Source organism: Danio rerio, chromosome 17, assembly GCF_052040795.2.
Source record: "Danio rerio strain M-AB ecotype USA chromosome 17, GRCz13ab, whole genome shotgun sequence".
In the NCBI taxonomy this organism is placed as follows: domain Eukaryota; kingdom Metazoa; phylum Chordata; class Actinopteri; order Cypriniformes; family Danionidae; genus Danio; species Danio rerio.
In genome coordinates this window covers 31899054-31922412 of record NC_141037.1, presented here as the reverse complement: position 1 = coordinate 31922412, position 23359 = coordinate 31899054, and the positions used below count along the sequence as shown (strand labels likewise).

The 23359-nt window shown below is 35.5% G+C and overlaps 3 protein-coding genes across 13 annotated transcripts in view; 2 read left to right on the top strand and 1 right to left on the bottom strand.

The window, feature by feature from the left end:
* Nucleotides 1-5399, top strand: part of itsn2b (intersectin 2b) — a 47144-nt gene extending 41745 nt beyond the window's left edge. For 3 of the 4 annotated variants that reach the window (XM_087288949.1, XM_087288951.1, XM_087288950.1), the window contains 7 exons: nucleotides 2-169; nucleotides 1754-1966; nucleotides 2052-2173; nucleotides 2461-2543; nucleotides 3217-3300; nucleotides 3423-3596; nucleotides 4230-5399. In XM_087288949.1, the coding sequence (XP_087145075.1) occupies nucleotides 2-169; nucleotides 1754-1966; nucleotides 2052-2173; nucleotides 2461-2543; nucleotides 3217-3300; nucleotides 3423-3596; nucleotides 4230-4387 (1002 nt within the window). In that variant the 3' untranslated portion in view covers nucleotides 4388-5399. 4 annotated transcript variants of the gene reach the window in all.
* Nucleotides 5400-5540: 141 nt separating this feature from the next.
* The window catches only part of pfn4 (profilin family member 4), a 41958-nt gene continuing 24139 nt past the window's right edge, over nucleotides 5541-23359 (top strand). For 2 of the 3 annotated variants that reach the window (XR_015512604.1, XR_015512603.1), the window contains exons 1-4: nucleotides 5541-5748; nucleotides 5863-5997; nucleotides 7814-7919; nucleotides 8456-8584. Coding sequence is in view for 1 of the 3 variants with exons in the window: in NM_001327929.2 (NP_001314858.2) it covers nucleotides 5635-5748; nucleotides 5863-5997; nucleotides 7814-7919; nucleotides 8456-8484 (384 nt within the window). In the remaining 2 variants the exon portion in view is untranslated. 3 annotated transcript variants of the gene reach the window in all.
* The window catches only part of lpin1a (lipin 1a), a 32213-nt gene continuing 17479 nt past the window's right edge, over nucleotides 8626-23359 (bottom strand). For 2 of the 6 annotated variants that reach the window (XR_015512836.1, XR_015512837.1), the window contains exons 5-21: nucleotides 20227-20316; nucleotides 19237-19335; nucleotides 18894-19020; nucleotides 18525-18810; nucleotides 18344-18437; nucleotides 17326-17507; nucleotides 16370-16463; nucleotides 16176-16245; nucleotides 14240-14531; nucleotides 14096-14157; nucleotides 13129-13267; nucleotides 12891-13039; nucleotides 12704-12790; nucleotides 12457-12609; nucleotides 12255-12369; nucleotides 12073-12176; nucleotides 8626-10529 (exon numbers count right to left, since the gene is read on the bottom strand). Coding sequence is in view for 3 of the 6 variants with exons in the window: in XM_087289666.1 (XP_087145792.1) it covers nucleotides 10379-10529; nucleotides 12073-12176; nucleotides 12255-12369; nucleotides 12457-12609; nucleotides 12704-12790; nucleotides 12891-13039; nucleotides 13129-13267; nucleotides 14096-14157; nucleotides 14240-14332; nucleotides 16176-16245; nucleotides 16370-16463; nucleotides 17326-17507; nucleotides 18344-18437; nucleotides 18525-18810; nucleotides 18894-19020; nucleotides 19237-19335; nucleotides 20227-20316 (2095 nt within the window). In the remaining 3 variants the exon portion in view is untranslated. 6 annotated transcript variants of the gene reach the window in all.

Sequence of the window (23359 nt, the reverse complement as noted above, 5' to 3'; positions counted from 1 at the left end):
GATTTTAGAAAACACTCCAGAGAGCCATGTGGACTACATTCAGCTGACTGAGGCTTTGGAGAAGGCTGAGCTGCTGTGCTTTGAGGTGAATGAGGGTGTCAGGGAGAAGGAGAACTCGGACCGGTTGGAGTGGATTCAATCCCATGTGCAGTGTGAAGGCATTGCCGAGGTAACAAAATGCACCAGTGTGTAATTTGAATAGATTTCTGTAGCAAATATTCATTCATTCATTTTCTTGTCGGCTTAGTCCCTTTATTAATCCGGGGTTGCCACAGCGGAATGAACCGCCAACTTATCCAGCACATTTTAATGCAGCGGATGCCCTTCCAGCCGCAACCCATCACTGGGAAACACATTCACACACACACACTCATACACGACTACGGACAATTTAGCCTACCCAATTCTGTAGCAAAGGAGCTGATGATACTCAAAACATGCATTTATAAGTCACTTATGAAACAATTGCCCATGATTTAGATTCTCCACATTGTCCTGTTTTCTCAATTGTTTTTTAGGAGATTTGGGGGGAAATATCTAACCTTTTGGGAGGCCTGAATGAGTTAGTGACATTGTAACGATTCAGTATTTAAGACAGAGGTCACAGATTTGAGAAACAACCTTTTCTTGCTGTAGTTCATCCCTGCTGTTGGAGGGTTTTAGTCAGTATAGGATGGCTCAAGCCAGAGAAAACTGGTTAAATATGGTTTGGTAAAAAAATAATTTAAGAAATTTACCCACATCGCTTATCAATGGTCTGACTGTGTCCCAGTGGTCTTCTGTGGCTTGGTGTTTCAGAATCTTAAAGGAAATTTTCACCCAAAAATGAAAATTCTCTCATCTACTCGCCCTCTGCCTTTTCCTAACGTCTATGAGTTTTTTCTTCTGTTAAACGCAAATGAATATAATGTGAAGAAAGTTGTCTATAACCACTGATTTCCTGGGTTCTCCTTCTATTGTATTTAAGACAGTAGTTACTGTCGACTCTTGTTACCAACAATCTGTAAAATATTTTCTTTTGTGCTCAACTAAAGAAAAGCACCAATATCAACTTAAGCCCCATTTAAATGCCAATTGATTTTCATTATCGATGACTGTATGGGAAAAATCTCTATCTAAAAAAACTACACTCCTCAGTTATTAGGCTTCTGTTGTGATGGATGGATGGATAGATAGATAGATAGATAGATAGATAGATAGATAGATAGATAGATAGATAGATAGATAGATAGATAGATAGATAGATAGATAGATAGATAGATAGATAGATAGATAGATAGATAGATAGATAGATAGATAGATAGATAGATAGATAGATTGATTTCAGATGAAGATGTATTTGCTATTGACATCTGAGAGTGTAATCCTACAAACCCTGAAATACGTGTCTCGCATGCTCAGTCAGATCCTGTGAATATAGCCTGTAAGATCCATTTTCATGCAGAGTTTAGCACTGGCATTGATCATACTTCCGATTTACATGGGCGTTGGCATCATTGCTGACATCATTATCAACAGTCAATTATCATTATCATGACAACAGTCAATTGAATTGGTATACGACGCATATCAGTGTCCTAAAAGCATTTACAAAACATCTTTTTAATTGATCCCCAGCTACCTTTTGTAAATGGTGAAAATCTGAGAAACAAGGTGTAAATAGGGCTTTAGACAAAACTTGGAAATGGTGAGAAAATATTTTTTGGGGGTGAACTGAAACTTGGGGTGAACTTCTGTTATTTCACTTGTCTAGAATCTGATCTTCAACTCCATGACCAACTGCCTGGGTCCTCGTAAACTGCTGCACAGTGGAAAGGTCTTTAAGATGAAGAGCAATAAAGAGTTACACGCTTTTCTGTTCAGCGACTTTCTGCTGTTCAGCCAAGCTGTCAGACAGTTCACTTCTTCAGGAACAGACAAACTCTTCAGTCCGAAGTCCAACACCCAGTACAAGATGTACAAGACTGTAAGGGTCCCACTCCTCTTTATAAAGAAGTATTCCTATTACTAGCTAATTGACATTTGGAATAATGATATGTTTGTGTTCCCAGCCTGTCTTTCTGAATGAAGTTTTAGTGAAGCTTCCATCAGACCCATCCAGCGACGAGCCTGTCTTTCACATTTCCCATATAGACCGTGTCTACACATTGAAGACCGAGAACATTAACGAGAGGTCAGTTTCAGCCACAGCTCCATTTATCAGCCTTATCAGCAAGCCTCTGTTTACTGGACACATGGGACATTTTATGAACCGGTAATGGAATGTTGTTATCGCCACATTGTGTGGGATGTGGATAAAAAAACAACAGCAGCCGCTTATCATGCTGCTGGAATGCCACGACTAGTGTAAAGGACAGAATTTCAATGCAAATTCGTGTTTTTCATTCAGTTCATCAAACTATACCTATTTAATTTTTATTATCTAGTGAAATGTTTAACATCTGCCTGATATCCCGCTAGGACTGCATGGGTTCAGAAGATCAAAGTAGCATCAGAAGGTTTCATTGAGACTGAGAAGAAGAAACACGAAAAGGCATATCAGTGTAAGTTTTATTTTTGGCCTATTAAAAGTGATGATTTAATAATTTCTTAGACAACAACCCAAAAATTTGGTCTTAATAATTTTATTTATTAATTTTTTTGGAAATAAAGTAATACTTTGATTCAGAAGGTAATTTAATTTGTATTATTATACAAATGTAAATATGTATATGTCTAAATAAAATAGGAACTTGAAAAAACTTAAAAGTTTTTGTGTAATTGAAAATATTTTATATATATATATATATATATATATATATATATATATATATATATATATATATATATATATATATATATATATATAAAATATAAATTTTAAATTAATAAAACCATCACAGTAATCAGAGAAATACTCACAGCATTTGTTTTTTAACATTGATAATAATAATTAAGCATGTTAGAATTATTTCTGAAGGATTTTGTTGCTCTAAAGACATGAGTAAGAGTAGAAATTCAGCTATAAATAATAATAATAATAATAATAATAAAACAATATTTGAAAATATAAATATATTTTACAATAAAACTTACCATTCATTCAACTCAACATTTTACTGAGCCACATTTTAAGGAGTGTGTTTTATGCTCTAAGATGTCAGTATTAATAATACAGCAGGTTGGAAAAGTTTTATGTATTTATTATCTTTTTAATTTTATTTACATATTTTACAGCTCGATCAATGAAGGGAAGTGGCATTGGTCGCCTGCTTGTCACCATCTTAGAAGCAACTGAGCTAAAATCCTCCAAACCAAATGGTGAGTGGTTTCATTTGAAAACATGATTAATACTTTTTTAAAAATCTGTTTTCAATCTACATTTACTATTGATAAATTACATTACTGCTTTTGCACTTTTTTTCTATAATTATTTTATTTAGGAAAGAGTAATCCATACTGTGAAGTGACCATGGGCTCTCAGTGTTACACTTCCCGAACCATCAATGACACCGTCAACCCCAAGTGGAACTTCAACTGTCAGTTTCACATTAAAGACCTGTATCAAGATGTCCTCTGCATTACGATTAACGAGAAAGAGCTGTTTTCACCAGATGGTTAGTATGAAATAACATGTATGATACTATTTCTAAACCAGACCGAAACAAATTGTGCTGAATTGTATATTTTTATCCTTTAAAAGGGTGGTCCACTACGATATCATGCCTTAAACTTTAGTTGATGTGTAATGTAGCTGTGTGAACATAAACAACATCTCTAAATCTCTAATGTTAGTTTGCCAATGGGGAATGAAAAAGCCCCACTACTCAATATTTTCTTTTAGTCTGAAGTTCATCCACATACTGAAATAAAATTCTCAGAATCTTCTGGTTATTGCTGACTTAAAAATGGATGAGATTTAGGTCATTTGCATTACAACAGCCAGTTGGGTGGAGTGTGGATTGGGGAAGGGCATGTACATGCAAACAAAATCGGTTTCAAAATGCAAATTTTTTAACGCTATGCTGTTAGTATCTTCATGTAAACTACAAAAGCATTTATTAAAAGCTGACTTTTTTATTGTGAATTGATATGCATTGACATTTATATTCACTTTTCAAAAATCCAATGCAAAAATGACATTGTTGTATTGTTGATGTAAACATACCCTTATTCAGTCATAAATTAAGCTCTCTATAGATTTCATAGTATTCCCTAAACTTCCTAAATTTCTCTTTCTCCCTGTACAGCCTTCTTAGGTCGCACTGAGGTTCCTGTAGCCACTATTAAGAAAGAGCTTGAGAATAAAGGTCCGTCCACAAGGAGGCTGCTGCTTCATGAAGTGCCCACGGGAGAGGTTTGGGTTCGGCTTGACCTGCAGCTGTTTGACCACAAAACTCCCAAATGATGATGGAGGATGTCTCTTCAAAGCTGCTCTTCAAGCACAGTGTCTCACCACTAACTCTCAACATCTTCAAGACTGACCTTTGCCTTACAATGTCCTCTACTAATGAGGAACATACTAATGAATGTGTTTGTGTTCACAACTTTGCCAAGTTATGTTTCTTGATCAAGCAACATGGGAACGAAAAGGGAGAATTAGGGATTTTTAGTTTTATTGCCTAAAAAATAATTTTTCCACTGGATGTAGAGATATTCTCAGGACCTATATTTTGCTTCAAATATACTGTCTTTTATTAATGTACTTAAAGCTATATTTGTTATACTCGTAATTTGCCTAGATCTGAAGTTGATGAGAACCCTTTTTTTGAACTTGAATATTTTCATCAGTAACACTAAACCAGGTGGTGTTGTTTTAATTCATTATCTGTCTGCCTTAACTGCCAGTTCTTCCATTAAAATTCACCCTAACAGAATTAATTTGCACCAGTCAGTGGATCCTCCGTAAAACCTAATAACATTCTGTTATATGTAACGTGGAAGGAACTTATTTTTGCAAAGCTTACTAGTTTTATTTACTAAGGTACAAATGAGGTGATTAACCAGGGATTATTGGTTACAGGTCTAATCACTGTTGATTTTGTTTGCTTGACTGAGTTTTATTTATGTTAATTTATGCGTCTTGGACTATCTGCACATTTTACGCTGCCCAATATATCTGCAATGCCTTTAAGCATTCAGGTAAGGTCCTAATATTGTATATTTTTGCTGAGTTGGATAGTCTGAGCAGTGACGCAAGTCACAGTTGTTGTTTTTGAAGGTTTTACTCATTTTAGTTTTAAATGTAATAAATTTTGGATTATTCTTATTTTTCCTTGCTCTACTCTTGCTACTTAGTCCTTGATTTTTAGCCAAGTATTTGTTTTGGAGAAAGATGGTTTAATGTTGTTTGGTAAGCCAAGCACAAATATGCAACAAGCATCAGGTTTCACATGCAAATAAATACATTTAAAACGTTATCAGTGTTGATTGTCTTCACTACAAACGAAGCAGTAAAGTAATTTTAAGACGACTGACGCGTTTACGATGAGGTAGAACCAATGACTATAAAATCAGGTTGAACCTTCTGGCTTTTCGGGTTAGGCAGTTGTTAGGGCAACACAAGTAAACCACCTGACGACTGTGAAAGAGTGAGACGCTGGGAGACGCAACATTGGAGCAGTTTTGAGCGTATTTGTGGTATAGAAACTAATCATGAATCCATTACCGAAGTTATTAGAAGACTGCCTCATTTCCACGAAACATGTAGAGCGTGCTGCGGTATTCGTGGCTAAAACTTGCGACATAACGGCCGCGTCCAACTTTACAGTAAGTTACATTTCTTCGCGTTCATAACCTTAGCAGATAAATAATAGAAGTTTCATTGATAGTATTAAAACAGGCATGTTAATTTAGGTGACTCGGTATAATCTCTTCAAACAGGTATGTCTTGAAGAAATACAAATATTTCTCGACGCTTTCAAACATCTAAATGAAACGATGAAGAAAGGACTGATCTTCAGGGACAAACCCTACACCTGTGTGCGTGCTGACAAACACTCCATTTACGCCAAAAACGTAAGTAAAACACTTGTCAAAGTCATCTAGATGTCGACAAAGAATCTGCTTGAATTATCTAATCAGCCAATTACGGAGGAAGCTCAATGCATTAAAGGAAAAGGGATCATTCACCCGCAAATGTCAGTTCTGTCATCATTTACTCACCCAATACTTGTTTCAAACATTTATACGTTTCTAATGTTGAACACAAAAGAAGATATTTTGTTGAATGCTGAAAACCTGTAACTGATTAACTTCTATAGTAGCTGTTTAATTACTGTGGAAGTCAATTGTTACAGGATTTAAGTTTTCATCTCATAAAGAAACTCACGATAAAGTGGAATCACTTGAGGGTGAGTAAATAAATGTGTACATTTTCATTTTTAGGTGAACTACTGTATGTCTCTTTAAGGCTGAGCAACTGCATGGAATAGTTGATGGTGTCAAATGGGTAGAGGAGATTGTCTGAATATTTCAGAAACTACAACTGGCTGACAGTTGAGTTCTGTGTGCTCAAATGCCAGACTTGTTCAAGCTGATAGAAAGGCAAGAGTAAATCAAATATCTACTAATTACAAAGAGAAGTCTGCAGAAGTGCAGCTCTGAACAAACACATTGAGCCTTGAAGTAGATAAACTACAACATCATCTGCAGACAGAGGCTTCAATTAACACAGACTTACCAAAATTAAATGATAGCAGATATAAAAAAAAAAAAAAAAGATTGGCTGGCCTGATTAGTCTCCATTTGTACTGCAACATTCAGATGAAATGGTCAGGATTTGCATAAACAACATGGAAACATTTGACTCATCTTTCCTTGTATCCTATGGTTCACACAGGTGGTTGTGTAATAGAGTGGGACATATTTGTTTGCCACACAATTGAACGTTGTTTAAATGCCTCAACCTACCTTAGAATTTTAGCTGACAATGTGCATCACTTTACGACCATACAAACATCCTGTTGTAGATGTTCCGGTGTCCTGACATTTTATCTTACCCATCAGATTATGCTACCAACACTGTATTTGAATGAGTCTGAGGTTGGGGTTAGGGATTAGGTAGTTTAGGGTGATATTACAGCTTCATATCACTCCACATAAAAATTTACACTGGTAACAAAATCTGATGGGTAGCATATTGCGTCATCAAAATGTGCTACCTACTTTTTGAATGGTAGGTAGGACAATCTGACAACAAAGTAGGACAAGTTGACAAAACTCCAGCACTTTGTTGAATATATGCACCCCCCACCCCCGGTTACGCTTTTTTATAGTAAGTATAATATAAAGACAAAATGGCATATTAGATTTATTTTTATCAGTTTAAAAAGATGCAATATTAGTTATGCCAACATTTCAGCCTTTCAGTTACATCTTCAGTTACATTATTATTACCACAACAATAATAATAATAATAATAATACATTTTATTTATAATGCTCTTTTCTCAGAACCAAAGCGCTTACAACAGGGGTGCCCAAACTCCTGGGGTCCTAGCGGGCCGGTGTCCTGCACAGTTTAGCTCCAACTTCCTTCAACACACCTGCCTGGAAGTTTTTGTATACCTAGAAAGAGCTTGGTTAGCTGGTTCAGGTGTGTTTAGGACAGAGAACCGAGTTTGGGAACCCCTGGCTTACAACATCAGTTACATTATTTTTTGACCAGAATCATTGTGAAACGTAAAAATGTGGTAAATTAAATAAAAAAAATCAACATGTCAGACAAAAAAATGTGCACTTTACCAATGAAGATGAATTTTATCAGTATGATTACTTTTTTTCTCTAAGATCATCAAATCAGACTTCATTCACTGATTATTTTCTTTGTTTAGGAAGGACGTGGCCTGATACTGGTGAGAACTGCACTGTATGTGATTGTTGCCACATACTCACAAACCATGCATCCAAGTATCTGTGTGGAAGCAGTTGAAAAACTAGGTAAGCTACAACAGGTTCTGTGTACAGCTAGAGTTTTAAAGCCAATGATAAACATCCGGTGAAAGCTTAATGTGACTATTTAATTTCACAAGCTTGTTTTAACAGCATCGATGTTGTGATGTAATTACAATGCATTCAGTTCAATAGACTTAAGCATTCAGTTATTCAAGCATAAAACAAGATGAAAGGCAGTTAGCGCCATTAGAAGCAACAGGCCAGTGCAGAAATTCCATTGAAAATACTGGAATAAAATAAACTCATATTTTAAAGACATGACGGGAGAAATGGAATTTAATGCAGTCCTGCTTACCCGATCTGAGACCCACTTCATATCGTATATCTAACAGGCAGTGAAGATCGCGGATTTTTAAAGAAATGTGACAATTTTGTAATGGAAAAGCAGTTCACTGGAAGCCCTTGGGCTGCCTGGTTGAAAATGAAAACTCCTTGTGCATATACAGGAGCCCATTTTAGAATCATTTCAATTTTCTGCACAGATGTAACTTATTAAAAACAAATTTCTCCATGAATTTTAGGTGATTATCTGCGTGAAAAGGGAAAATGAAGCACATCGTATCAAAGGAGAAGAGGATCTTCAGTGTGATTGTTTTACGATTGATGAGAAACTGTGAAATGTCTCTGCTTAGATATACTGGAACAAAAAGGTAGGTTGTTTCAGTACCGCTCAGACAAACAAGAAAGCAAGTTTTAGATTCATGTAATGGGATTTTAATTTACATACTGAGATTGGCATCTTAAAATATACACGCAACAGTAGTTTTTACATCTCAATGCTTAACAGAATGACACATCAACTCAACTGCCACAACTTAGGCAACAAGATCTTTCACAGAAAGAATATAAAACTCCATGGAGACTGCAAACAGAACAAAGCTAATGTAACTTTAAGTTATGGACGTTATGAACAAGACATGTTACATGGATTTAGTACCACAGTCTTTATATTATTCCACTTTTTTGTTCAGAATAAGAAATCTTTGTTAAGTACAGAGAGAGCAGAAACATTCTATGATGTTTTGACCTGATCATTCACAGTTTGTAAGTTTGTAGCAGTCATCTGTCACATACAATAAGTCTTTATCGCCAAACTGAACCAATTAGAGATTAGTAAAAATTGCATTTTCATGTTGCACACATCTATGTCATACACTATTTTTAATTTGCAAAACAATAACACATGAATTGCCATAAAATATACACAGTTCTTTCAAATCAGTCTCTAAAGCCTCTTTATCATTCATGCATCATGTCAGTGCTTTTTAATGTGCTCCTTGATAAACGGGTGAATATACTTTTCCTTGTTAAATACAAGGTGGAGCAACTACACAAATGTTGTCCATTTACATATTACACAAAATCCTTGTTCATTCACTATAGACATATATTTCATTATACACTGCTTTCATAACTCGCAATCCAGCTCATCCTTTAATAAGACAAACAATATGCACCATTGGGTAGAGGTGTAGGTAGAACTCAGATCACTCAAATGAACTTAAGATAATATAATGCACCATGAATTGAGGTTTTATATTCTTAAATCCTGAAATAAAGCTAAAATCACTAGACAAAAATGGTTTTATGCATGAAAATGTTTATGGCGTATTAAATATTATATGACGGTATTATGAAGGAATTAATACAGGTAGGAAATACTTGATGACCTGAGTGTTCTTTGCATTGTTGTTTGCTTTTGTTTAGCATGCTGATGAGTATGATAAATAACATTAATTTCTGAATGATTTGTATCTGCTGGTCATATCATGTACTTTATATACACAAATAATAATAAGGAATGCAAATAATAATATATAAGTCGTACATAGTTGTCCAGATTACATAATTCAGTAATATTCCGCTTCATTTGTTCTTAAGTAAATGGAGAAGTAAAATAATTAGTAAAAAAAAAAATTTATGGAAGTTGACTTAGGTTGCAAATGACTACCTGTATAAATTTTAAAACACCTGAGATTTTCTACAGCTGGATTTATACCTAGATCTGAGTCCTATTGTTATAATTTTTTAATTCCATGGAATTTTTTTTTTTTTTTTGATAATTGCTCAGCAAACGTTGTTATAGTATGTACTAAAATAATTATCTTCCCTCAATTATCAACCTTGGACAAAACCAATAGACATTTCTAATAGCATAATGTAATTACCTTGTGATTTATGAGTAATGCATTTGGCACTTGAAATAACTGTACCATAAACAAACAAAAAAAAATCCCTAATATGAGTTCCATAATACTCAACATACAGACCACACACAGAAATCATAAATGCATGTTAAAAGAATAAGATAATATAGAAAGAACAGGCAGAGGGCGACATGCAGTCTGCAAAGTGCTTGGTTGCTTGTGCGTACAGTAATACCTATGGCAGTGCAGCGTTAGTGCTGAGATTTAGCTGATGTTGGCTTTTGTTAGTTTGTCCTCTCAAGCCTGTTGATCCTGCTTTTCTACTTCTGGTAACTGTTCTCTCCAGAAGGTGAACTGGCTGAATGTGTCTGAACAGGGGAAGTCGGTGGTGTTCCCTCTGATCAGAAGAGGAAAGACATGATCCACAACCTCACACAGACGACCATAACTGTAAAACACACAAGAATATTATGATCTAATGCCAGACGGTCCAACTCCCAATTATTAGATGCTTGATTCAGTTAGAATCCAGTGCTTTCCTTAGGTTTGAAATCTACTTGCGGTGGTAGCCGGATTGAAACACACCACAATTTTATTTATTATTACTTTTAAGTTCAAAGCAGACTTGAATGCCAAAACATTTTAAATATAAATAGCCTATGTAATATAACCTAATGACAACAAAAAATGGGAAATAAATGACAGAAAAAAGGAATTACAGGCAATATCTCTAAAAATTATAACAATAAAAAAATTAAATTGTGTAGATTATTAAAATAAGGCAAATGCATTGATTAACCTTTACTAATGGTGTACATTTATTTTGCAGCCAGTTTAGACCAGTCATTTCATCCTCTCCGAGTATATAGTAAAGTTTTTCTGAATCTTTTAGATTCAAGAATGAATTGTTGAATGTTTCTCTCGCTCTTGTGACTGTGCGTGTGCAGTTAGCTGCAAAGCCAAGCGAAAGTAGGCTTAAGTAAAAAGGTAATGCAAAAACACTTATGATTAATGAACAACTTTAAAACCAAAAGCCGAATCCAAGACATTTTAGAAAATTTAGAAACTCGGACGGACAATTTTAGTGCCAAAAAGGTGCATCTCTGTGGGTCTGCAGAGCATATGAGACTGTCGATGTAAGCGCTGACAGGTCTTGCGCACACAGAACAAAATTAGTTAATGAGAGGGTTTTTTCCGCTAATCGATTGTGGATGTTTGGTAATATTAGGCGGATACAATATAGTGTAAATTGATGATAATAATAATAATTTTTAATAATAATAGTAAAAAAAATGTGTCACTAAATATACTTGGGCGGCTGGTAATATACCCGGCCAGCTCACCCAAGTAAAGTCTATAAGTGGGAAGCACTGGAATCACAGGCCTTGTTTACACTTGGTATTAAGATGTTTTTGCTGATTCAATCCCAAGTGGACAACAGTACAAGTTTAAAGGAGGCGTGAAATGTTAATCCCTGCCCTCTGAAATTATATGTTTGATTTGAAGCTGAATAAAAAATCTAGTCATCCAAAATGCATCTTTATACTATATTTAAATAAAACTGAATAGATAATAGTGCAAATTGCAAAAGCATTTAAATATAAGAAGAATTTGAAAGGGCAAGTCAGCTTTATTCTCATAAAAGTAAAGAATATTTTTCTGCTTTTAGTTTTTTCAGTAATATAAATAACAAAAAGCCAAAGTGAGACATCTGGACTGTTTTTTTTTTAAGGAAAATGTTTAAAAACCTTATTGTCATAAAATCAATCACATAATGCAAAAAATAAAAAAGGCTTATGGTTAATATTGTCAGGTTTTCTTTCCTTTAAATTGTTGCCAGTTGGTGGAAATGACAAAATGTCAAAAGTAAAATGTCTGGATAAATTCAAATCAATAATTGAAATGAAAATTGTGCTTAATTATCATCAAACTAAATAAACCATTATTCCTAAATCTGTGTAAGTTTTAACTTTTTTTTTTTTATTACTTACGATGATATGTTGGTCTTTGCATGTTCTTGAATGAGCTCTCCCTTAGGATTCACAGTGAATATTCTGTTCAAAGGCACTCCCACTTCTTTATATGAATAAACATCCTGGAGAGAAGAACATTCCTTTGAGATATGCATATGTAAGATTAAGATTAGTTAGCAATTACTGCTACTAGTACGTACTGTTGCCCTGTTTCCAAAAGCAGCATAGAAGGGTTCTGCGTTTGGATAGAACAAGTTTTTAATGTCAGTCAGACATTCGATTTTGAACTTTTCTGGCTTCTTCTCAATGACCTCCCTAGGAAAAACAAAAAAAACAAACAGTTATTATATTACATCCATACATGGTTTTTAAGACCTACACACATTTTGTATGCATTCCAACCTGTGAAATGCAGAGAATAGACTGCTAGGACTAAGCAGCACAGGTCCCATTGGTAGCATAGTGCCTCTTTCGTTAACCCAGTGCAGGTAACCCCGGGTCATATCAGCCATGCCAATCGCCCGAGCTGAACAGTACATAAACTTGTAGCCGTTCCTGTTTGAGAAGAAGTTTTAGATATATCAGATTATTTTTAATGGCCCAGACATCCTTCTGCACACATTTGTCTGATGTGACATGCTCTACTTACTGGCTTACTCTGTGATAAAGTCTGGCAATGCCTTGATGGGTCCAGTCTTTTCCCAGAGTTGGTAAAATGTGTCCCAGGGTGTCAGACCTGATAGAGACTTTGCAGTTTACACTGGGTACTTTTATTTTTGCATTTGTCAAGCCAAGTGTACCCTATCACCACAGACATTTGTCTTGAATAGTCTCACCTTGTGATGGTGCCATCAATATCTGAAATCACTATTTTGTCATCCCAGTTCCACAAATAAATGGTGCCCTCACAACGGCAGGTGCCTTGGTATTGGGTGGTGACGCTGAAAACCACATCATTGGGGCCATCTTTTAAGTTCAGACTAGCCTGAGAAATGAAAAGCAAACTTTTAGCCTGGGTTTGCTCCACCATTTTTTATTGGCTTTAAATGCTTTATGAAAAATGGACATGCTCACTAGCTGTTCTGGGGACAAACGAAGTGTCTTTCTGTAGCAGTGGCCTCCAGAGCTATGGAGAACTTCAGGCTGATTCATCACAGCAATCTGTTTAGCACCCCCACTGTCATCTTCACTGGATGAGGATTCATCCTTTAATCTGATATAAAATTGTATCCCCAGTTAGTCCATCTCATACTCTATGTACCTGCACTTTTAATACTGAAAAAAGCTTTTTATTTTGTCATCTTCTGAACCTCAGCGTAATTAAACCAGACTGATGTGTTAGAGCAATGGTTCCAAAACCTTTTTTTCTAGGGGACCTATATTTTAGCATTGAAATGACCCTTCTCTCCATTAAAAAAACAGACAAGAATTTAAAATCTGCATAAAAACTGCATAAAGATTTAAATAATAAGAATAACAATGATGATCAGATTTTAAAAGGGAAAAAAAAATTAAATGGTTGACTCACAAACTTGATCTACTAAGATTACTGGTAACACTTTAGAATAATGATTCGTTAGTTTAATGTATTTACTAACATTAATTATGAATATTCTTGTAAAGAATTTAATAATCATAGTTCAACATTTACTAATTTATTAAAATCAAAGTTGTGCTTATTAACATTAATGCAGTGACTGAACTAACATTATTTAACTTAAATAACATATCAAATATAAAAAAAAATACCATAGTAAATGTGTTACTAATTGTTTGTTCATGTTAGTAAATACATTAACGTTAAAACATTTTAAAGTTACCGATGTACTATGTTCTAAACCAAAGGCTTAGGAAATTATCACTTTTAATGTATCACTTTTAATGCAAGAGACCTCAATCCATGACCTGTGACTTAATTCCAAATTCATCATCAGATTTTACATGCAAGTTTGTAAATGTATAAAAGTAATGATGCATAATTAGTGAATGGAACCTAATTTCCTGCTTCCTTAATGTGTGATAAATTAGGTTAATCGTTTACCTGCTGACAGATCCTGTTCTTATTGACTCATCTCCACATTCAATCTGGTCTGCTGCTGATTCCTGTATCAGTAGCAATAACAGAAATTCAGCTACCAGCAAACAAGTCTTAAATAAATTCACTATGTATTATATGCAGTTATACCGATTTGGAGCTGCTGTTTCTTCCGCGCCACGAGAACCACCAGCGTCCTCCTTTCTTGGGCATCTTCTCCTTCATGATGTTCTCTACTGTGGCCTGGAGCAAACGCAGAGAGTCCCTGATACTCAAAACTCAAAACTAAATGACAGGATGACTGTGACTGAACACACATGCAGCTAAAAAAATAATAAATCAACACAAATTCAAATTGACGTACAGGACTAGAGCCGAACACGCTAGGAAAACAGTATGTGAAGAAACCAAGAGCAGAGTAGACATAACTCATACAGGAATACTTAGCGCAGTGGTGCACAATGGGATGGGATGAGGGGAGATCAATTTAAACAAAAAAAGAAAGAAGAAAAACAAGGAGGAGGAAAGAGACAAATTTAAATGCCCTGGAGTGCCATGAGAGCCGGGGTGCAGTATACACAAGGACTTTCAAAAGCCATGAAACACTCGCTGGGAGAAGACAAACAATGCAGAAAAGCAAAAGCATCTTCGACAGAGTTCACATATTTAAACTATGCTACTCATTTAAACAATCCTATAAACTATAAAATACTGACTGTGCATTAACCATGCAGAGCTTTGTAAATAATTATAAATATTCTAAACTGAGACATCTAGTGAAGTGAAGTATTGTTTCCATTTGTTTACAAAAATGAACTATTGCCTTTGTTGCAATCCACCAACAGGGGGCCCTATTAATTAAGTTTTTATTTAAATTTTTTATTTACTATTTTGTATTTATTTACTTTTTACGACTATTTATAAGCGGGTAGTCTGTTTTTAGTCCTAATATTAAATCTTAAGTAAAATTGTTTATTTAAACGTATTTTTAATTGTATCATTTCATTTAGTTTTGACTTTATTTTGAATATTTAAAAAAATTAATTGTATTATATTACCATATTTATATTAGATATGCTTTGTTAGAAATTGCTGATAGCTCACCTAATGTGAAAGCTGTTCAGATGCAGTTTAATGTGTTAATGACAGAGGCTGCGTACGAAATTGTTGCGTCCATACTATATAGTATGCTAAAAACTGTATGCAGGCCGAGTATTATGTCCTAATTTATAGAATTTGAAAAACAGTATGTGAGAAGTGCCTGATGACCTACTTTTTCCAGCGAGATTCTAAAGTGTGCATCTGACGCACGCTACACTATCCCATGATGCAATGTGAAAGAATTCATGAAAGTGATGCAACTGACACAGGTAGGTCACGTGATCATGTCTGAGTTCCATTCATACTGTATAGAACGTACTTTTCTAACGGCTGAGTAGTAGATTTAAATTCAGATACCTACTAAGACAGGGGTTACCAAACTTGTTTCTGGAGGGCCGGTGTCCTGCAGATTTTAGCTCCAACCCTAATCAAAAACACCTGAACAAGCTTATCAAGGTCCCACTTGGCATACTTGCAACACCCAGACAGGTGTGTTGAAGCAAATTGGAGTTAAACCCTGCAGGGACACCGGCCCTCCAGGACAGAGACTGGTGACCCCTGTACTAAGAAGTAGGCAATTTCGGATGCAGCCTGAGCTCTGTACGATGCCAAATATTATTTACAGGTGGGATGAAATTTAAGTGACCTACATACTGTGGGTGTACATCACTGAACAACAATATTTAAGTGTGACTTTAACCACTTGACTAGATCTAAAATATGTTAATTATTTATTGCTTCTCACACCTTCACTATTCCTTCGCTACTATATATTTTATTTTTATGTCAGAACATTTGTATTAGTATTATTTGTATATTTTGAGTATTGCCTCTTTATGATGAGTCTTTTTTTCTCATTTGAAAGTGGCTTTGAACTGAATTTATCTGCTAAATGTCTAAATGTTAATATCGTCAATGCTGGTTAAATGCCTTATTGACCTTTATGTATGTGTGTGTGTGTGTGTGTTTTTTATGTAGTCCTTACCGTTGGCAAGGGCTTCTGAAAAACTTGCATTGCCAGTACAATAGGAGCGGCTGTGGTCCAGTTGTAATACCTAGAACAGAAATAATTGAAAAACGTATTAAATAAATAAATGGCTTGATTTTAAAGTTGGCAGTATTTTAACAGATTTTTAATGAATGCGATTATGTGATATGTTTTGAAGATTCACGACATACTTAGTTCCAATCTTTACAACCAAGTTGGGATCATCAATGATAGCGGGATTATCTGCAAACTCCTGATAAGATATTGCACGTTCCTCAAATTCCTCTGTGAAAGAAAGAATGTGCAGAGTTTAATAGCTTAATTACTCTCCAATTAATGACATCAAGAGGAAAAGCAGGATGTTAAAGGGTGTCACACACTGGATGCGCCTCTCAGCGTCACGAAACGGCATGCACGTGACAGTTGAAAGTATTGCTCATCAGACGCGCACATTCGCATGCTATTTAAAATGAAACTATTATTTTGAAACATGTTTTCCCTGTGTTCGCGTGGGTTTCCTCCGGGTGCTCCGGTTTCCCCCACAGTCCAAAGACATGCGGTACAGGTGAATTAGGTAGGCTGAATTGTCCGTTGTGTGTGTGTGTGTGTGTGTGTGTGTGTGTGTGTGTGGATGTTTCCCAGAGATGGGTTGCGGCTGGAAGGGCATCCGCTGTGTAAAAGCTTGCTGGATAAGTTGGCGGTTCATTCCGCTGTGGCGACCCCGGATTAATAAAGGGACTAAGCCGACAAGAAAATTAATGAATGAATGATTCAGATGACACTCTGTGCCACGGCAGAAATATGAACAGTGTCCTGAGTCGTGGCTGGGCGCCACGGACAGCTGCCGACTTGCGGCGCCGATGTGTGTACCCTGATAGAAATCTATGTTTAGAATTCTAAAATGCACACGGCTCGTCCGGTGTGTGAACCCCTTCATTCAGAACAGCTGCTGAAAATACATTACTGTTTAAAGGTTTGGGGTTATTATTTTAAAATAATTAATGTTTTTATTCAGCAAGATTTCATTCAGTTGATTCAAAGTTGACAGTACTGCCATTTTAAAATATAACATTAAAATAGAAAATGTTTAAAGTAATAAACAGTACTAAAACTATTATGTTAGTTAGTATGTTAGTCATGACTTTACCTCTAGTGATCTCTCTGTTTTCTGACAGACCTCCGCATAGAGAGATCGCAATGTGAGGCAAGTCTCCTAACTGGTCAGAAAAGCTTTCCACCCCACTGTCCATTCCACTACTGCCCACTGACTGAGGAGACTGATTGGCACTTCTAGAATCTGCTCCACTCCTCAAAGATGTTGCTCCATCACTGATCAACAGAAATACATTTCACATTTAAATATTATTTAAAACTGGGTTTTTAATACTTCAGATGCTACAGAACCCCGAATATGATCATCTTCAAATGAAGTGCCCCAATTCTAAAACAAAGCATTTGTCATGCTATGGAAGTCAACTGCTTGTTTACTAGCATTTGTCATAATATCTTCATTGTAAAACCTTATATTTAAAACAAACTGAGGGTGAGTAAAGTCAAATTTTGAAGTGAAACTAGTATCCCTTAAATCTAATATTTATTTATTTATTCTCCCAAATTTTGGACAATTTCTGTGAAACTATTTTAATATAATTTTTATTATTTATTATTATTTTTATTAATTATTAATAAAAAATTTAAGATTCTTAGATTATAATAATCCAACTGTATTTATTCTAAAATGTTTAAATGTGTTTTAAATTTACTTGTTAAAACCTAATTATATTCTTCTACAAACATTGTCATAGACCGTAATCACTCATGATTTTAAAATATTTACAATATGCTTGGATCATAAATAAGCAAGTGACTAAATGGATGTAGACCATTTTGAGGTACATATATCCTGTTTTACATTTTTAATTTCTATAGCTTCTAAGAATCCAAAAAGAGCCACATATTGATAAATAATGTTTTGATAGCTGTTTTACACTGTTATAATTGAATTGCCTCTTATTATAGTTATGAAATAGTTTGATAATAAGCAGGAAATGTTCATAGGCCAATGACATGATCACATTGAAATGGTCTATACTGTAGTTAACCTCTTAAATCAATAAAAGAGATTTGTTTTTTTATCAGTTTAAATGATATCAGCATAAATGTACCTTTTTGGAAAGTACAAGGCCGCCACCTCAGGCTCCAACTCTGTGATGTCATCCAGATATACTCCATCTGATCCCAAGTGTGGGCTTCTCTTGTCTATCCAGAGTAACATTTATAAGTTTCAAACAGTCAAAAAAGTGAGCCAATGTTCATACTCCATATAATGCCCTGTATATACAGTACCTTTTCTTTTGGATGGAGAGTCCGTCTTACTAATGGCATGAGCTCCAGGACTGTGACGGCCGTCCTCGAGTTCTGTGATCAGATGAGCGACTACACTGATGGGCTCCACTTCTTCAACCGGGGTAGATGTTGCCTCTTCAGTTCTGATATCAGGCACATACATAACACTGCCCCGAGACTCCACCATCCCATCCCCAGTGATGGCTCTGAAGTGCGTGCTTTCAGATCGCGGTATTGACTTTGGGGTGACCACCATGGGCTCTGGTAGCGGCTGCCGGAATGAAGGCTGTAGAAGAAGATACACATTGGTTTAACTCTTTCAGATTTGCATTTTTTGTGGTCCAGTGACATAGCTGGTGATTGCTATACCTTAGCAGCGTGAGGCAGCTCTCCCCATGTCCACAGCATCTCAGGATTGTCTGGTTTTCCTTTGTTCCTTTGACTATCCAACAACTCTGAGTCACTCTTAGGTGTAGATGGCAAGGAGCCATTTGGACTGTGATGGAGACACATTTGGATTAAGTGGGTTTGTGTTTAATAATTGTCAAATAATCTGATAACAATGGCCTTTTATTCCTTAAACTGCAAAATTGGATTCCCTGCTGGACAAATGTAATAATTGCGCAATACAATACAGAAATAAAATGCTTAGGTTTCTTCTTATGTCTTTGTTAGAAGTTGTATTAGATTTAATGGTGAGTGCAGTGGTTACCTGTCTGTTCTGTGGAACATCGCTGATTGTTGAGGGCAGGAGATGGATAATCCTGTATTGGTGGGAATGGGTAAAGAGCAGGTCTTCTCCAAGCCGGTGCTATGTGTAAATAGACAAAGCTTTAGATTTAATTTTAGATTAAATAATGTTAAAGGATATTGCTATGCAAAATCTGCTCGATATATAATGGTGATCGATATATATATATATTGATATAAGCTTCAGTTCAGTGTCAGTTACAATCAGCATAACAGAATATGCTGGGGTTTTGGGTTACTGTGGTGTGGGAAACAACCTCACTGAACTGGTTATTTCTTTTTATGTGTAATAGAATAAATAGGCTGCAGACATACACATTTTTATATATTTTTATCTAATGAATTGCTGGGACTACAATGTTTGCATAATGCAAACTGTATTTTATTTCATTCAGCTGATAGAAAAACATAGATTTATGAATTTGTACCTGTTTGCATACACTTTTACGGCCTGGTATTTTTTTCTAAATATCAGCAAATATTTTTTTGTCCTAAAGAGTTCTGACTGGTGGGAGTTTGTGTTTTATGTTGTTTTCTAGTAGTGGTGCGTTTCCTTCTATTTTGGAATGGATTATAGTAATAAATATATGCCTACTTCCTGAAAGGGCATCCACTGCATAAAAAAACAGATGCCGGAATAGTTGGCAGTTCATTCTGCTGTGGCAAACCATGATAAATAAAGGGAGTAAGCCGATGGAAAATTAATGTATGTCTTTTTCCATATTACGATATATAGTAAGGCCAAGAAGAAGTGATGCAATAAGTAAATAGTACCCAGAGGACTATTTCCGGTGGTATTTGTAAAGTACATCCAATAGACATTTTACTTTGAATTACTTAAAATTTTCAACAGATTTTTCTATTTTGCAACTTAGTTTTCTCATAATTGTTATGTGATCAGAACTGTGATGCTTGTATCTTCACCCCTTATTGAAAAACACTGTTGGCATACCTTTGAACACCAGCCCAGTTCCTTTCAGACTGCATGTATGTGTTGCTTGCTCCTTTCAGCTGCTCAGCAAACAAATCATGCGACATTGCTCTGAAATCATACACAATAAAGGCAGAGGATGATTACTATAAAGACATTGTTCTAAAACTGTATCAACTTTAAAACAATACTCCAGTTCACACCATAACTGTAATGACGATGGCACAGAAAAACAGTATTACATATAAAACAGCCAATCAGAATTTACTTTGCTGTTAAAGGATTAGTTCAGTCAAAAAACAATATTCTATCATTAATTACTCACCGCAAATTCATTTCAGTCCCCTGAGGCCTTTGCTCATCTTCTAAACAAAAATTGCTCTCTGACCTTGGACAACAAATCTTTTAAGACATTTTTTGAAGACATAGGTCAAGAAAGAGAACCAAAAATGTTATCATCATTTTAAACATAATTTTAGTGGTTACACTGTAGCAATTATAGTCACTTATGTTTTCTCTAGGTCCTGGTGCATGTTTACTATGTGCATTAAAGCACCTGCTTGTCATGCTGCTGACTCTAAAGGTAATATGTCCTATCGCCCCGATAACTTGAGAAGGAAGACAAGATATTGATGTTTTACCATTTTTTGCAACACAAGTGTTCTTAGAGCTTTGTATGATTACAGTTGAACCATCAAGTCACATGGAAAGTTTTTGTTTTCTTTTTTCTGGACTTTGAATGTCTAAAAATCGTTGCTGTCAATAGAGGGTTAGAGAGCTCCCGCATTACATCTAAAATATGTTATATTTAAAATATATAACTCGTGATCAGAAGAGCAACAAAAGGTCTCAGGGTACTGAAACAATGTGAGGGGGAATAATTTATTATTATAACATATAAATATATAAAAATATGTAAACACTTTCATTTTTTTAATTAGTGTGAACTAATCCTTTAAAAGCTAGCACAAATAATGTGCAAGGAGACAAACTGCAGTGCAATATCATCAATTGTTGTGAAGAGAAATATAGTCATGTATTCTTATTCTTGAGATGAACAGGCTTTATTGCATTGGAAACATAAAAGTAAAGTTTATTTACAAACCAATTTCGAGAGGATCACTTGCTTATGATTGTTCTTAGCTGTTCCAACATCAGCTCATGATCAATTATTCAATCAGATAATTTCCTAACTCACTATAGATAACCAGAGTTTTCTTATCTCAATATCTTCATCTTGAAGAAATCCCCAACCCCTCTGCTCAGTCATCCATATCTGCCATTTAGCTAGAAATAAGGAGGGAAAGTTCATCGAGATCTACCTGAGCTCAAACTCTTCTCTTACCCTGCAAACGGGAGGGAGCCCAGGGCTCCAGGATCTCATAAGCTCAGGGCTCTCCCCTGGGACAGTATGCCAAACAAGCTTAATTATCAATCATCAGTGTGAACTCTTGAAAGTAACTTGTCATACTTATAAACTTAGTCAAGTATAACCTTTAGTGGTTCCATTCATAAGGCTGATTCTTCCAAGCAGACAGAGAGCATTGTGGGATTTCTAAAGAGCTATCCTCTGGATTTAAACTACTGCTTTGCCGAGCAACACATTCTTGAGTGTACATTCATTTGCAGCTGAATCTTTTTAGCCCTGTGAACCGTGTTTTCCCAGTGGCCTTTACTGGCAGTTTTTAAAATTATTACTGGTACCTGGGAAACAGATTCTTGGTAAAGCATAGCATGTAAGGTACTAAAATATTGACCTTTTAACATGCTTATCCAGATTGAAGTGATAAAATACATAATTTGCTGCATCCACTGGGAACGAAAAAAGGGAAAAGCATGTTTACGTTAAGCTGGTTTATATTTATAAACCATTTCTTTTCTTGGAGATGTGGGGGTAATTCTAGATTGCCCAGCATCACAAAGGACTCCCCTCTCAAGCTAGAGCCAGAACTGGCATGGTTTCATGGATTTCGTGGAAAAACATTGGAGGGGCTGTTTGAGCCTCTTGTTTACTTCAGCAATGGGACTGGCGACCTCTTTTTCTCCACTCTGCTCCTCTCTCTCCATTGCAGAGCTCATTCAAAGAGTGAACAAACAGGCACAGCCATATCACAAGACTGCTTCAGTTGGAATCATTACAGCAAAATTGAACAAATTATGTTAAAATTATGAAATTATCAGAGCCATCTGTTTTGGCCAAACTATGTCATGCATGCATCATCTATGTCCTATGCAGGAAATAAGTTTTGCTCTACAACCCCTGCCAAGCTGAACTCACAAAAAAGTGGGACTCAATGTGAGATCTTGGCAACACTAATATCTCCATTTACTCATATATAATGAAAGCAAATGATGACCAGTAATTGTAAAATTCATATAAAAAAGGCACAACAAAATATGCCACAACAATCATTATTGGCTTTTACATGTCTCAAAAAGTGCAGTGTCTTAAACCTGACAATTAAATTATAGACTTAAAGGTGCTGTATGTTTTTTGACTTCTCTAAAGAATAAAAATACAATAATATGTTTGCAGATATTTAAGAAGCATGCTAAGTGAACATTCTTGTTTATCTGAAAAAAAACAATGCTGAAGAAAGTTATTCTGTTTTGAAAATGTGCTTTACGTGCCGGAATTTCTGTCTTTGTTATGTTTTTTTAACCTGCCCACTGCCACTTTAGCCAATTATATTTCAGCACCCCAGGATGCCTTGTTGGAAAACCGCATATTTCCTTCATTCTGTCAGAAAGCTCTTGAAGCATGCGTCCGTGACCGAAATGCAACCTCCTGTGGACAATAGCAGACTCCGAAACGAGTTGCAAATTCAGAATTGCAAATGAGGTGGTTATCAATTAGCAAATAAAATAAATATTATAAATGTAAACATTAGGTGAGCAGGTTACATTATAACCCTATTTCCTAACAATACGCTACATGACAAGATTTGCAGTGACAAGCAATTTGGCTGTTTAAATACCATTTAAAAGTACATAATATGCACTTACTCTCGAAATGTTAAGGTTTAAAATGTAATTAATACATACTAAAACCTCTTTAACATTATCAAATGTACATGTTGAGTCACTCAATTTCAAACGTTTATTTTATTTTCAAGGTTTGAGGTGTACTATCTGCTGCTGCTTTCAGTAGTAT